Source organism: Colobus angolensis, unplaced genomic scaffold, assembly GCF_000951035.1.
Source record: "Colobus angolensis palliatus isolate OR3802 unplaced genomic scaffold, Cang.pa_1.0 Scaffold3, whole genome shotgun sequence".
NCBI classification, from domain to species: domain Eukaryota; kingdom Metazoa; phylum Chordata; class Mammalia; order Primates; family Cercopithecidae; genus Colobus; species Colobus angolensis.
The window spans coordinates 1,834,755-1,851,988 of NW_012116265.1; the positions used below are offsets into that span (position 1 = coordinate 1,834,755).

At 38.9% G+C, this 17,234-nt stretch overlaps 1 protein-coding gene across 1 annotated transcript in view; it reads left to right on the forward strand.

Moving 5' to 3' along the window:
- Nucleotides 1-17,234, forward strand: part of CATSPERB (catsper channel auxiliary subunit beta) — a 160,321-nt gene that overhangs the window by 42,445 nt on the left and 100,642 nt on the right. The window contains exons 11-12 of the mRNA XM_011949408.1: nucleotides 7,009-7,075; nucleotides 16,575-16,621. Of these exons, the coding sequence (XP_011804798.1) occupies nucleotides 7,009-7,075; nucleotides 16,575-16,621 (114 nt within the window). The remainder of the gene's footprint in view (nucleotides 1-7,008; nucleotides 7,076-16,574; nucleotides 16,622-17,234) is intronic.

Here is a 17,234-nt window from a genome sequence, read left to right on the forward strand (position 1 = left end):
ACAGAGGAAAATAACTGTCAAAATAGAATTCCATACCTAGCTAAACTATATAACTCAAGAATGAGAGTGAAAAGAAAATGTTCACACCTAAAGACATTGGGAGGGTTTACCATCCAGAAATCCCCATGAAGGACTAGGATGCCAGAAGCAATGAGGAAAACTAGAATGTAAGTTCTAAGACCTAGGAGAGCAGGAGCCTGTCTATGCTGTTCGCTACTAGATCCCAGTGTCTAGAATGGCACCTGACACAAGGTATGTACTTAGTAAATATGTGTTCAAAGAATGGAATTGGTATAAAAAATAAGTTATAGCCAGGTGCGGTAGCCCACGCCTGTAATCCCAGCACTTTGGGAGGCTGAGGCAGGTGGATCACCTGAGGTCAGGAGTTATAGACTAGTCTGGCCAATATGACGAAATCCCATCTCTGCAGAAAATACAAAAATTAGACAGATGTGTTGGTTCACGCCTGTAATCCCAGCTACTTGGGAAGCTGAGGCATAAGAATTGCTTGAACCCAGAAGGCAGAGATTGCAGTGAGTCGAGATCATGCCACTGCACTCCAGTCTGGGTGACCAAGCTAGACTCTGTCTCAAAATAAAAATAAAGATTAAATAAATAAAAAATAAGTTATACATTTTGTGTTTAATAATTGGATGGAACCAAAACTCTAGACAATATAACAAGGAGAAATGGCAGTAGTTTTCAGTGGATAATAAAGCATTTAAGACCTTTGTAAGGAGAACCAATATGTGAAATAAGTTAAGAATTTGTTAGAAAAATATGTAATTCAACATATATGTTAAGAATTGAAGGATAATTACCAAAAAACTAAAATAAAACAAGAAGAATATAACCTAAAGCTTCCAAACCTCCAGAGGAAAGAAAACAAGATTAAAGAACAATCCATCTATTCTACAAAAAGGAAGAGAGGAGAGGAGAGATAAAGGTAAAAGAATAGAAAAACTATGAGGTAGAACAGTAGAAATAAATCCAAATATCTCAGCAATTACAGTAAGTGGAAAGGAACATTATAGGAAACTGAAGAAAAGCTAATAAATATTTTAAAAAGTTACACCTAAAGAAGAATCACACAAAAAGTAAAATAAATGGACGGAGGAGACTGTGACCTGTAACTCCGTTTAGCTTTCATCTTCAGCCTACCTGCCCTGCTAAGTCAAAAGGCTGCTGGGGTCACTGGACAGCTGGGCTCACTGGAAGCCTGCTTTGAGGAATCTCACTGAGGAGATCTGGCATGCCGTTACCTCACTCTTGGGTTACCTAAGAACGAAGTGCTTGGCAACACGGAGCGGGGAGTAGAGGACTGGAAGGTGAAGGATTCTGGAGGGAGTCTGACTGGCAGAGCTCCACGAACTCCTAGGGAAGGGTTCTCTCAGCTTTGGGAGTGTGGCTGAGGGTGAGGCTGGAGATAGGCCTACCTGGAGGGCTGCCTTCTACCTGAGATAGGCAGGCTGAAGGAGACCTGGAAAGAGGGGAGCCCCTTCTGTTTCCAAGGTGGTGGCATGGCAGCCCAGAGGGCTACGGACCACTTTGCCATCTATTATTCCAGTTGTCAAAATTCGAGGCGCTCCACAAACCATAGCTGAGCCCATACTTCAAGGCACACTTAAGTAGCCTGGCATTCTGAGAGCAAAGATCATTAGAATAAAACTAGAGTTGCTGGTGGATAAGGCAACAATTGAACAAGAATAACATTTTTAAATAAAATCATTTCACAAATACCCAATGAGCACCTACTCTGTGATTACCATCATTGGCACTGTGGTATTAGCAAGAACACAGTCAATACCAATAAAGAGCTTCAAGCGCAGCATAAAAATACTTCCTGGGACTGAATACCAAAATTTCCATTAAAAATGGAATAAATTTAAGGATAGAATGACCACTGTTTAAATGCAGAGTAGTGGCATGGAAAAGCAAGATGAAGAAACTTCTCAAACCATCTAAGGAACATCACTAGAAATCATGAGGGCAACAGTGAGCCTTTGAGGAGAGATCCAGAAGGGCTAACAGGTGAGCAAAAGAGTTTTCAGACAAATTTAAAAAGGAACAGATATAAGACAGGCAATAATAACAAAAAAAAAAAAAGAAGAAGAACATTAACTGAGATTAAGAAAGTTCCAAAGCTATATATTATAATCCACTAAATCCTGGGGAGCACTGAAAAAATGTAGGCATATCCAAGGAATATTCCTCAATTTTAAGGTTAAGGGGGAAATATTACAAGTATCCAAACAGAAAGAGCAAAAGCAAAATATACCTCACTGGTATTAGATTTTATTTACACAACAGTAGAAGCTTGAAGACCATGAAATCAACATCTACAGTCTATTTAACACAAAAGAACCAAAGTCCAGAATTTCTATTTCCAGCCAAGAGATTATTCATCTTTCAGATTAAGAAAGTATACGACCTGGTTATCCCAACTAAAGAAAATACTCAAGAAAGAACTTTAATAAAACAAATGAAAAAGAACAGACATTTCAATAAAGGGGAAGAAAACGAGGAGAGGACTAGTGATGAGAAATGCTTGACTGTTTCTCTCATTTTATCTCATATTTATTCGTGTGTTTTCTGTCTATCCATGTAAATCAAAATGGAGTACTAGATAATGATTTTTTTTTTTCTTTTTTTTGAGACAGTCTCCCTCTGTTGCCCAAGCTGGAGTGCAGTGGCAATCTCGGCTCCGTGCAACCTCCACCTCCTGGGTTCAAGCGATTCTCCTGCCTCAGTCTCTTGAGTAGCTGGGATTACAGGTGTGTGCTACCATGCCCAGCTAATTTTTGTATTTTTAGTAAGGATAGGGTTTCACCATGTTAGCCAGGCTGGTCTCAAACTCCTGACCTTGAGTGATCCACCCCCCTTGGCCTCCCAGAGTGCTGGGATTACAGGCATGAGTCACCACGCTCAGCCTAGATAAGGATTTTTGAACAGAGACATCTTAGCCAATGCGGGCTGCTATAACAAAATTACCATAGACTGGGTGGCTTATACACAACAGAAATTTTTATTTCTCACAGTTCTGGAGCCTGGACAGTCCAAGATAAAGGTGCAGGCAGATTCAGTGTCTGGTGAGGGCTGCCTTCCTGGTTCGTAGACAGCCATGTGTTCACTGTGTCCTCACATGGCAGGGGGCAAGGGACTCCCTGGGTTCTCTTTTATAAAAGCACTAATTCGATTCACTGAATCACCCCCACATCAAATAAGGGTACTAATTCCATTCACCTTATCACCTCCCAAAGGCCCCACCTCCCTCCCATGCAGCCTATAGCAAGAAAGGACATGTTGCAAGGGAAATAAGAATTTTCAACACCTAAAAATTATGATGTTCAAATAGGTAATACATTCACATAGTTAAAAACTAAGAAAGTTACAAAAAGATATAGACTGAAAAGTCTCTATCCCACCTCTCTATATATTCACCCTGATTTTTCCTTGTCCCTTACAGGTAATCTTTTTATATTTTGTATCTTTTCAGTGTTTTCTAATGGAAATTCAAATAATTAGGAACATATATATACTTTTCTTCCTTTTATTATACTATAAATATATGTATTTATGCTGAATTATTTTCTTCACTTATCAATAATTATCATAGGAAAAAAATCCATATTAGTAAATGGAGAATAGCCTCTTTTTCTTTTCTTTTTTTGTTTCTTTTTTACAGCTACAAGTATTCCATTGTATGAACTAACCACAGTTTATTAAATTATCATCCATTGCTGGATGCTTGGGTAATTTCCCAATATTTTGCTATTACAAACAATGTTGCCATGAATAATTTTGTACCTAGAAATTTTATGTGTCCAGACATGTAGATACAATACATCCTAGAACTTGACTGGAAGATCAAGGGATAAATGCTTCTGCAATGTTTTTTTAAAATCACGAATTGCCCTTCATGGAAGTTTTTACAATTAGCAAGGATATTATAAGTCCTGTTAAACTAAAATATCTTAGTAAAACTCAGGGATGGTTGATAGTGATGAGAGAGAGGGGGAAATACAGTGTTCCAAAGGTAGAGAGGTGCTGGGATTGGGGAGTGGAGGAAAGGGGAAAAGTGAAATTATTTTTTATTTATTTATTTATTTTGAGACGGAGTCTCGCTCTGCCGCCCAGGCTGGAGTGCAGTGGTGCGATCTCGGCTCACTGCAAGCTCCGCCTCCCGGGTTCACGCCATTCTCCTGCCTCAGTCTCCTGAGTAGCTGGGACTATAGGCACCTGCCGCCACGCCCGGCTAATTTTATTTTTTTATTTTTTTATTTTTTTTTATTTTTAGTAGAGACAGGGTTTCACCGTGTTAGCCAGGATGGTCTCCATCTCCTGACCTCGTGATCGGCCCGCCTAGGCCTCCCAAAGTGCTAGGATTACAGGCGTGAGCCACCGCGCCTGGCCAAGTGAAATTATTTTTAAGGGTATAAGGATCTATCTTTAAAGAAGACCTCTTTTACTAATGATTGAAGCAAAGGTGTTCAGAATGAGATATATGTGAGTGTTTAGGCAGGTAATTGAACGAGTGAATACTTAATGATTTATTCATTCAGTAAATCTCATCCATTCAACAAATATTTGTTGAGCACTTCCTATATTCAATGCTTATTCAGACAAGGAGGATTCCATAGTGAACAAGACAAAGTCCCTACTTTCATGTAGCTTAACATTCTACTGAGGGGGTTAGACCATTAAAAAATACACAAACAAATACATAATGTGATTTTAGATAGTAATAAGTGCTTGTTGAAATTAAAGCAGAGTAAGAGAAAGAGTGAGGGGAAGATAATATTCTGTTTTAAATAGGGTGATTAAAGCAGGCCTTTTCAAAGAGATGAAATTTAAGCAGAAACTTGAGTGACTTGAAGTAATTATTTTGACAGAGCATTTCCAGGCAAAGGTAATAGGAAGTATAAGATCCCTAAATTGGGGGTTTAGCATGAGATAAAATCTGCTAGTTATCCACCAAAATCTGTTTAGTGGCAACAGCAAGGAATATGGATCACTTCTTTCAGGATAAAATTAAAATTCTTGTGACACACAAAATGCTTAATGCTTCAGCCTGAGTGTATCTGCCTCTACCTGCAGCCATCCTGCCCCTACCTGCGGCCATCTGCCTGGCCATGCTAAACCACTCACCTTCCCTGAACGCGCTAACATTTCTCACACCTCAACTCCTTTGCATAACATGTTTTGTCTTCTTAGCATGCACTCCTTCCTCCTGTTTCACTTAGAGAATTTCAACTCATTCTTCAGAAATCCCTCCCTGACCACCAAGGTGCTCCTCCTGTGCACAGTCCAAGTTCTCAGCACAGATTCCTATCATTACCACCCTATTTTGTCTGTTGAGCCCCCAGACTAGCCTCACAAGATTTTAGGTTCCGGTCAAGGTCTATCTTATTTACTATTGTATCCTGATAAGTTACCACACGGCCTTGCACATAGGCAGTCTCGATGAATATTTATTGAGTCAATGGGTGAATAAATGAAGACAGACTGGATTCAAATTTTGGACTAACTTACCAGCCATGTAACATAAAACTTTGAACAAGTTGTATAACTCTCTGGACCTCAATTTTGTCATTTTAAAATGAGTCTAACAATATCTACCTCTTAGAAATGAGGTGATCAAATAACATTACATATGAAAAATTTCAGCACCATACATGGCACAATGTAGATACTTAAAAAAATTCACTGGGAGCCAGGCGCAGTGGCTCATGCCTATAGCCCCAGTGCTTTACAAAACCAAAGCAGGAGAATTGCTTAAGTTCAGGAGTTCTAGACCAGCCTGGGCAATATAGTGAGACTCCTTTCCCTCAAAAAATTTAAAAATTACCCAGGCATGGTGATGCACACCTGTGGTCCCAGCTGTTTGGGAGGCTGAGGTGGGTGGATTGCTTAAGCTGAAGAGTTTGAGGCTGGAGTGAGCTATGATCATGCCACTGCACTCTAGCCTGGGTGACAGAGCCAGGACCCCATATCAATCAATCAATAAATAAAGTGACTCCTCTGTCAGTGTGGTGGCTCACACCCATAATGCCAGCACTTTAGGAGGCCGAGGTGGGTGGATCACTTGAGGTCAGGAGTTCAAGACCAGCCTGGCCAACATGGTGAAACCCCGTCTCTACTAAAATACAAAAAAAAAAAAAAAAATTAGCCTGGCATGGTGGCTAATAATCCCAGCTACTCAGGAGGCTAAGGCAAGGAGAATCACTTGAACCTGAGAAGCGGAGGTTGTAGTGAGCCAAGATCATGCCACTGCACTCCAGCCTGGGCAACAGAGTAAGACTCCTTCTTGATTAAAAAAAAAAAACAAAAAAACAAGAAGTGTCTCCTCATGTGTTCAAGTTTTATCATTGGAAATCAGCAAAGGCTTCTGCACACAAATCATACAGATTATATTATTGGTCTATAAAAATGTAAGAAAGTCATTCTTACGTCCCAACAGAAATTTGAAGGTCAGAATCTTCCTATAATAAAATAATCTCAAACTGTTGCATTTAATTCATATCCAACATTTATATCCAACATATTCAATATATTTGAAGCTTCTCTCTCATGACCAATTTTCAAAACCTTTTTCCTGTTGCTTCTTGCTGCTGTCAGGCTTCTGGGAATGCTCCTTAAACCCAGCTGCCACTAATGAGGACAAAAGATAAACATGTGACCCATTGTAACTGTGCTGAAAGACTAATGACTTCTGGTAGCTTCTGAAAGACAGTTCATAGACAAGGGCATCCTCCATTAACATACACTAATTCACGTGTGATTTCTTTTCTTTTTATGCCTTTTTTGTGCATTGTTCAAAATGTATATTCCTGTTTCTTGTCCTCATTCTACAATCTTTCATTTTATTTGCATACAATTTTGGTCTCTTTATTTGCCTCACATTCCTTAACTATCAAACTTTGAAATTTTTTAGTTTTTTCTATCTTATATCTTAAGATATCTTAAGTCTACATATTGGCTAAGTGATATTTTTATTTATTCATGTAGGTTGACTATGTGAAAGGAAAACTGTGGTATAATGAAAGATGTTTTGCTAACAGAGAGCACTTTGAAGGTAAATTTTGGTTAAAGATATACTGTATTAAAAGACTTTTACATATATGAGTAACTGAATGCAAGCTCAGCCTTTGGAATGGTCTTTTAAGATGGCCAGGTTATAAACCAACCTCCTTGAGGTAATCTCTGGAATTTCACAGCTGAGTCTCCATGTCTGATTTGTCTCAAATTTAGACCCTGGAACTTCTAAGCAAGCACATAATTAGATAAGCCAGCAGTAAAGGGAGTGTCAGGTGGAAACCAAGAATTTCAAACTATGTTTCAAGGCAAAAACAAGAAAGGAAAAAACAGTTTCAAAAATGCATTTTTAACCTAAGCCACTCAGTTGCAAATTTCCATTGTGAAATTCCATTCCATTTCTATGGAAAATGGGTAGCATAGTTGATCTGGCTACTTCCTGCTGAGAAGGGCCGTAGTTAGGACGTACCAGAATGGAATTTGTCCACCTGGAGTTGGAAATATTCTCGAGTTCCTAGACTTGCAGTAGGGATTTGTGGGAGCGTTATGGTGCAGGGACATAGGAGTTTCTGAGAATATCTTTTCTGCATCCTTGTGCGGAGTATACAACAGCAATAAAATCCACAGCTGAAGAGGACAATGAGCAAAATTGTGCTATATATGAAAGTCTTCCATGCACTAAGGGGCTGACTAAACCAATCCATTATTGGGAGAAGGCATCTATAGCAGAATATGAGTATCCAATGCATGCAAGGCTTAGGTTATATTGTGAGAATAATGTAGTATATATAGACAACAGTCTTAATGCATTAGTGCCGCTTTAGGCTGCAGTCAGGATATCTACAGCCATATAGTTTTGTAAGGTCACTTGCCTAATCTGGAAGTTTCTTCAGTAAGAAGAGAGATGGCATGGTGGGTGTTATTAAAGGCAGCAACCATATGCTTAGTCAGGGCCTCTACTTGTAATTCTACATCTATGGTCACTGCCTGGGGGAGAAAGATGGCTAGTGGGTAAAACCACCAGGATGCCCATTTTTGAGAGTGGTGTCTGGCATCTGTGCTTTTCCAGTTGGCAGGCAGAGTCTACATGGAACAGGATTCATCCTGGTAGGTAAGGGTACTCCCAGATGCATCTGCCAGTCCAATCAAAGAGTAGGAAGGGCCAACTGTGAGTGCCACAGGCCCATAGCCAGTCCCAGAGGGAAGGGTTGGGTCCATGTGAGAAGGAGCTGTTTTGCTACCCCAGCCATATAACTGCTAGTCAGTTGAAGAGTCTGATTACATTGCTGGGGAGGTAACCATCCCATGTTACAGGTGTTAGTTTGAGGTGTGCTGTGGTTGTGGTGTTCAGTGCATAGTGGTGCTTGACCTATTACCTGTATTTGTACCTCTGTCAGCCATCTGACACCATTGTGTACAGCATATCCCAAGGTGGAGATGACATTGACCTGCTCGCGACTTAGTTGAAAAACATGTTTCCTGATTTCCTGGCAAGTAGGAAATTCATGAGTCTTATGATGAGATGAGTTATGGCCATGAAAGGAAAATGGGTGAAGTGCCCCATACCAGGTATAGAAGTTACTCCAAGTACTTAGGTTGGTGGCTTGCATGCACCATGGCAAGCCTGCAGTGGAAGAAAGGGCAATTCCCCACAGACCCAGCAGTCTGTTCTATTCTGGAGGGAAGCTACCATTTGTGCCCATTCAGCAAAAAGGTTAGTTTCAGCAGAGATAAATAAGGTACTCATGACTACAAAACTTGTTAAGAAGTTCATGTTAAGAAAAAGATAGTACTTATCTGTGTGATTTTTTTCCTTTAATACAGTTTTAGGTCTTTTCTTGGCACACATGAACAGGCAGGCTGGTGGTCTGAAGTATCAGGTTGAGGATGAGCCTTCACCTGAGTGTGATGTATCCAGGGTTTAATTCCAGCCAATTTGACAGATGAATGCATGGTCAGCAGTGCATCATAAGGCCCATCCATTTTTGGGTAGCTGCCAGTCAGGTCCTTGTTTTTTTCCAAGACTTTTTAGCAGTACCTTAACTCTTGGTGGAAAGGGTGAAGGGGCTCGCCCCTAGGGTATGAGGACCTGGAAGCAGCAAACTGATGCATGGTTAGTAATGTCTGCCCTAACTGGTGTATGCATTGTTTAATTCTTAATTCATTTATTAGGTCTAAAGGTGGGACTCCCAGGGAGAGTCTCCCATAAACAATCTCAAAAGGGCTCAACCTGCTCCCACTTTGGGGTGTTACCTTGACTCAGAGTAAGGCAAAGGGAAAAATTAATCCCAAGTCAAATTACTTTCTTGATATATTTTGGCAATGCAATTTTTTTAGAGTGTGGTTCATCTCTTTAGTTTTTCCTGTCATTGTGGTTTCCAAGATGACAATCTACAAGTTGTAGGAAGGGGTGAGTCACAATTTGCCCTGACATTCCTGCAACCATCATATTCTTTTTTGAATCAGAGGATAGGCAGATGTTAACTGTAGAATATATAGCCGCCCATATCAATAAGAAAGTAAGTTTGTTCTCCATTGTCCATCATGCTCAGAGGTCCTGTGGGGACATGATGAAAGATTGGCTAAATGTATGAATTGAACAAGTTATAGGAGGACCTATGAATAGTTATGAAAGTGGTCCTGACACATGCATATTGAATGAACATGCATGTAACATATGACTCTGTTTACCTTGGGGGGAGACTTAATCCTTGTCTGGTATGTGCTTAGGTCCTGTTTATCATTTGATAGCTTATTGCCATAAAGACCTGTTCTGTCAGTCTTATGATAATTAATAGTGATCAATTGTAGTGTCTAAATCATAAAACAGAGGGAATATAATGAGGCATGCCTGACTTTCCATCCCATCATGGCTGGGAATTAAGTTTTTAAGGGTTTTTCTTGGGGTTCCCTTGGCCAAGGGGGAGGATTTGTTTAGTTGGTAGGGGACTCAGTATTTTATTTTTTGGTTTATATTTCCTCTTTTTTGATAAAGATATGCCAGAGGCAGTATCAATGACCAAGTTTTACTTTGTCCCATACTAATGCTGGGGTGGTGTGACTACCTGTCCCAGGTCCATCATGCCCTCCAGTGGGACACCTACAGCCAAGGAACTTAGAGTCAAAAGACTTATAGCCAATTAAACATTTCAGGCCAGATTATAATGGAGGTGGGCAGGCACTCATTAACCCTTAAAATTCCTTGTAAGCAGCATAAGAGCTAAAATCCAAAAGCCAAAAAACAAAGTTATAAAATTGACTTATGTACATATTTTATGCATTGGGCTACTATAATCTTAGCTTGTAGCAATTAGTTATACAAAACACAAGCATTTTGTTTAGCTATTTAGGCATCTGTGTGCCTGTCCTTGATTTGAAGGTTCTGAACTAAGTTTATGCCTCAAAACCAGCCCTTATAATATCACATGACCACCTCTTCTGCAGTAGTCCCTGGGCCTGGAAGGACTGGATAGTTTCAATTTTAGAGGTAAAGTAAAACATAATTAGCAACATTTCAAACAAAATGGTTATAAGCCTTGCCTCATTCTGAGAATGACAGGAAAGGAAGCTCACAGGTAGCTAAACATTTAAATTATTTAGAATTAAGGCACAAAATAAATTATATTAATTCAGATGGGGCAAAATTAGTAAATGAATCTTAATGTTTTTTAATACAGGCTTGTCCTGTGTCCTGTTAAGGGCAGTATACTTTGATTGTCACCTTTGTCTGGGTCTAAAGATGAGGTTTTGGTTGACTTGAGATTGGTATCAGATACTGGCAGAGGCAGCATCTTCTTTAGATGAGATACGTCCATCTAGGAGCTAAAGCCCTGTAACTTAACAGCACATGGATTAGTTAATAGTACCTGTTAAGGACCTTTTCAAGAAGCTGGAGATGGTGATACTGGAGTCTATGACCTGACTGGAAACCATAAAAAGATTTACATACTTGCATTGATTAATTTTTATAGCTTTGATGAGCCCAAGAAATAAGTCAGAGACTTAATTTAGGATTTGATTTTGAGGACGTTTGTGAAAGATGTTAAAAGGCTCAAAACATTTGGTCAAAATAGAAGGATAGGTCATTGTAAAATAATAGTTATTCATTTAATCAAAGTAATAATCAAAAGACTTTAAGGGCAATGTAGAAGGTTATGTGGCTGTAAAAACCTTAACCCTTTTAAATCTCAGGTTTTTTAAGCTATCAAAAATTTAATAAAGACAACATAGAAATTATCTTGATAAGATGTAAAATCTTACATCTGACATAGGACATCCATGGATATGGCTTATGACACAGGCCATCTATGGCATGCTTAGACTTTCTATCTTGTCCTATATTACCTCTTTCCTAAACAACGATTTACTTGAGGACAGAAATTTACCATATAAGATATTTTCTCATACAAAAATTATGTTAATAAGAACACAACTTACAGAATTATATATTAACTAGTATTTTTATTTTTAATAACTTTCAACTTTAGTGAAAGCTTAGGAAGCAAGAAATCCTGAACTGTTTATCAGATGTTAACATTTTATAGATGAAATAATTATACAAGTTTTATAAACATGTTTTCCCACATCATAACCCTTTTTTAGTTGGAAATGACCCAGACATCAAAATGAGCATCCAAAATAATTTTAAGATTTTAAATTTCATAAGAAGTTTACCTGCAAGCATTTACCCCATTTATATGTATTTGATTTTTTCATTTTTAATCATTAATCTAGATTACTTTTGAAAACTGAGATATTAGCACTAGTCATAATAAGTTATTTTCCTGTTAACCATTTTTAAAGCTCGTAAACATCAGGGGTTCACCTAAGAACCTTAAAGTTAAACACATGGGCATTTTGCTGACAACTTAGAAGATTTGGCTGTTTTCATTGAACCACCAATATTAAATTAGTCTTATGTATCAAAAAAATCATACAAACAAAGATCATTCTGCTTTTGGCTGGGTTTATAGCCTTATAACTTTTATGCCAAATCCAGACAGCTTAATATATCTAGCAGAGGCAAATACAAAACATATCTAGTCAGTAAACTCAGACAAAAATGTATACTGACACTTCTGAAGACATTTCTATGTTAATTTTATTAATCATATTTAAAACCAGTTTTATTTATCAAAGATTCATGTGAACTTGAAGAGCTTTTGGATTTCATGTATGAGTACTCATTTACTTATAAACCAGCTTGGTAGTGTGCCACATCACACAATACATCAACATCACATAAACATATCTAAACATGTATATGCACACACAAATATCCAATAGCTTTTACCTTCAAATTCTAGCCATAAGATAGCAATATAATCTCATCATTTTATAAAAGATAGCTGGATCTGAATTATTTTTGTGACAAAATTGGAATCTGTTCACATGGCTGAACTTTGTTTGCCTTAGTAGGTAATCCAAGAAAAGCGATGGACCAAAATTTGGGTAAAGCAGTCTCTATGGGAGTTCAGTTTTGTTTTTTATTTTTATTTTTATTTTACTTTAAGTTCCAGGATACAAATGCAGAACGTGTAGGCTTGTTACATACATGGTGGTTTGCTGCATCTATCAACTGTCATCTAAGTCTTAAGCCCCACATGCATTAGCTATTTGTCCTAATGCTCTCTCTTCCCTTGCCCCCCACCCACTAACTGGCCCTGTTGTATGTTGTTCCCTTCCCTGTGTCCGTGTGTTCTCATTGTTCAACTCCCACTTACAAGTAAGAACATGTGGTGTTTGGTTTTCTTCTGTTCCTGTGCTAGTTTGCTGAGGATTATGGCTTCCAGCTTCATCCATGTCCCTGCAAAGGACATGATCTCATTCCTTTTTAGGGCTGCATAGTATTCCATGGTGTATATGTACCCATTTTCTTTATCCCATCTATCATTGATGGGTATTTGGGTTGGTTGCATGTCTTTGCTATTGTAACTAGTGCTGCAATAAAGTAGCAAGTAGATAAGGGCCCAAATGTGCATGTGTCTTTATAGTAGAATGATTTATTTTCCTTTGAGTATATACCCAGTAATGGGATTGCTGGGTCAAATGGCATTTCTGATTCTAGATCCTTGAGGAATTGCCACACTGTCTCCACAATGGCTGAACTAATTTACATTCCCACCAACAGTATAAAAGCGTTCCTATTTCTCCACAGCCTTGCCAACATCTATTGTTTCTTGGCTTTTTAATAATCACCATTGTGACTGGTGTAAGATGGTATTTCATTGTGATTTTGATTTGCATTTCTTTAACAATTAGTGATGTTGCACTCTTTTTTCATATGATTGTTGGCTGCATAAATGTCTTATTTTGAGAAGTGTCTGTTCATATCCTTTGCCCACTTTTTGATGGGGTTGTTTGTTTTTTTTCTTGCAAATTTGTTTAAGTTCCTTGTAGATTCTGGATATTAGCCCTTTGTCAGATGGGTGGATTACAAAAATATTCTCCTGTTCTGTAGGTTGCCTGTTCACTCTAATGATAGTTTCTTTTGCTGTGCAGAAGCTCTTTAGTGTAATTAGCTCCTGTTTGTCAATTTTGGCTTTTGTTACAATTGATTTTGGTGTGTACATCATGAAGTCTTTGCCCATGCCTATGTCCTGAATGGTATTGCCTAGGTTTTCTTCTAGGATTTTTATGGCTTTGGGTTTTACATTTAAGCCTTTAATCCATCTTGAGTTAATTTTTCTATGAGGTGTGGGGAAGGGGTTCACTTTCAGTTTTCTGCACATGGCTAGCCAGTTTTCCCAGCACCATTTATTAAATAGGGAATTCTTTTCCCCATTGCTTGTTTTTCTCAGGTTTTTCAAAGAGGAGATGGTTGTAGATGTGTGGTGTTATTTCTGAGGTCTTTGTTATATGTTCCATTGGTCTGGATGTCTGTTTTGGTACAAGTACCATGTTGTATTGATTACTGTAGACTTGAAGTATAGTTTGAAGTCAGGTAGCATGATGCCTCCAGCTTTGTTCTTTTTGCTTAGGATTGTCTTGGCTATACGGGCTCTTTTTTGGTTCCATACCATTGACATTCCTTACAGAATTAGAAGAAACTACTTTAAATTTCATGTGGCAGTTCAGTTTTTAAAAGTCTCTTTTATCCTGTTTTTCTTCCATTCCAAATGAGTTTCCAATGTTTACATTTCAGTTAGAACATAAATAATGAGTCCTATCTTAGCACCACAGCTTAGTAAAAGCAGATTCAAAGCATATTCAAGGCAGGCAGGAAAAAAAGAGAAGATAGCTTTAGAACTCTGATTAACTTTACAGTGGCAAATTAACCATGTGAGCTCTGATTTTTTTTTTTTTTTTTTGCTATAATTTGCCCATCAGTTTAAAATGTGCACAGAAATGGACCATAATACATAACCAGCTGGAGTCCCAAAATCAGGGGCCTCTAGTGAGCAGGGGAGCAGCCTCTATTGATGCCTTGCTTTTGCCTCTGTATCAATAATTCCCTGCAACTAGATTGCCAGGAATTGGGCGAATTCTCCTTACTTTACACAACCGGTGTTGATGGTACCATTCATTGTCCCAATAGGCATGCCTGTGTAAATTTTGCCACACAGTTGGGAGAGCCAAATGTGTCAAAGAATTAATTTCCCCAACAGGCTAATGACTGGCAATGACCAGTATAGCCTTTTTTTTAGCATATCCACCTTAATCTAAGTCCAGGTCCTGCTGCAATCCCAGTAAGCAGTAATGGAAGGGCAACAAATGAGATGGCAAAACAAGTGGACAGAAAGGGCAAAGGGCAAAAGAATTGGAGTTGGGACTGTTTCAACATTTATCCCAGGTATTTCCGACAAATAGCATTGAAAACCATAAGTGGGATACAGGCCCATTTAGATAACCTGCAGAAGAATTCACATGCTTCTTTCCCCCATAAGATTTGGCACAGCTCTGAGAAGTAGTTTGGGGTCCAATACAGAGCAACCCAGCCAAGAGCCAGGGTGACAGAAGTTGTTCTACTTCAGGGTTGGATCCCTAGATTAGTGGGGTGCTTATACACGCTGCCTTAAGGGGTAGAGAAAGAAGGAAAGAAAGTTGCAAGTAGATAAGGGCCCAAATGTAGATCACATACATACACAGTTACAGATTCAGATGGTACACTCCCAGGCTGATTCCCCATCAAGGGGACTGGATAAAAGTCCTGAAACCTTGTCTCAGCTTCAGATGGCCCCATGAGCAGCTAGGTCAAAACAGAACAAAGCTCAAGTGATGCCACAGATAAAGATAGTGTACCTGCCCAGACAATGTCACAAGCAGCTATGTCCAAATGGAGCAGAGCTCAAGTGTTACCACAGAAGAGACAGAGGAGAACTGGGTGCATTCCAGTTGACTTATTCAGTTCTGAAGTCTGTCAACTCCTTCACATGTAACTTACCCTACACCAGCAAAGTGTAGTAGGCAGCTAACGCCATGACAGGGAGAGAAGGAAGATTGCCTGAGACAAAAGTATCTCAGCAGCTGCCAGGAAAATGCCCAGAGCCCCAGCTGCAGGGTCAGCTTGCCAGCAGCAGCTAGTATTCATGAGCAACTCTTTTCCCATCCGGTAGCATGAAGAGGAAAGCTCTGGCACACTGCTGCAGCCAATTCACCCGCTGCAAACTAGGTTGACAGACTAGACCACTCAAAATGCAGACTCCCTAAAGGGACTACCAAATTTGTAATGAATGCAAGCTTGGCTGCTTGCCACATATAAAGCCAAATGAACAAGGATGAGATGCAGTGAAAGGAAAGTAACTTTTATTCCAAAACCCAGCAGTTGGGAGAGTGGCCAGACTCATGCCTTTAAAAGACCATTCCAAACTTTAGGCTGGGGAGAGGAGTTTAGAAGAGGGAACTTGGGGTGGAAGGCATGCAGGAATGATGCTGGGTACAGGGTCTGTGTGTTTTGTCCCAGTGGCTGTCTTGAATCATGGTCCACCTGGAGCATAGGCTGGTGTCATCTTCATGATGGCCAGGTTGTAGACTAACCTCCTTGAGGTAATCTCTGGAATTTTACAACTGACTCTCTATGTCTGATTTGTTTCAAAATTAGCCCCTGGAACTTCTAAGCAAGCACATAATTAGATAAGTCAGCAGTGCAAGGGAGTGTCAGATGGGAAGGGAGGGAAACAAAGTTCCAAAGTATGTTTTAAAGGCAAAAATCAAGAAAGGAATAAAAAAAGTTTTAAAATGCATTTTGAATCTAAGCTACTCCGTTGCAACTAGATTTAATAAAATGACATAAAATAAAACTAGACCAAAATATAAAGATAAGTTTGCTTTATATAAGTTAATGACCTAAAACAAAAAAAAAAATTCTAACTTAAATCTGAGACAATAGGTACACTTGCAATAGGAATAAGAAAATTAGATTCACGTATACATTACTTGATGATACATAACTTTTATTATTATTATTATTTTCATTTACCATAAGGTTTACTTGCAAAAATAACTTCTATGATTTTCATGATGACTATTAAGACTAACCCTTCCAGTTTTAGAAATACAGATGTGCTCATAATTCCTGTACCCTTGTATTTATTTTATAGTTGATTATGTTACAGTCACCTTTGAGAGAAACAGAACCCTAAGTGAGGTATGATATCGAATATTTTATAAGTTAAGAAATTTTGTTGTACATGACTTCATGGATTGTGATTAATCTAAAAAATCCTACAGACTGAAAGGCTTCACAATCACTCTTTGCTCCCGGGGTGTTTCTACTTGGGTTTAGTAGTACTTACCTAATTATGTTAATCAGGACCTAAGCAATGATTTTAGAAAAACAATTTGTACCAGAAAGAGATGCATTGCAATGTTTTCTGGGCTCATATCCCTCAGAAGAGAGGCACAGACATTAAGGATTTTTTTTTTTTTTTTTTTTTTTTTTTTTTGAGACAGAGTCTCTCTGTCTCTCCAGGCTGGAGTGCAGTGGCATAATCTTGGCTCACTGCAACCTCTGTCTCCCAGGTTCAAGCGATTCTCCTGCCTTAGCATCCCAAGTAGCTGGGATTACAGGCGCACTCCACCACGTCCAGCTAATTTTTGTATTTTCAGTAGAGACGGGGTTTCACCATGTTGGCCAGGATGGTCTTGATCTTTTGACCTCATGATCCACCCCTCTCAGCCTCCCAAAGTGCTGGGGTTACAGGCGTGAGCCACCAAACCCAGTCACATTAAGGATTTTAAAAAAAGAAACAATTGTGATC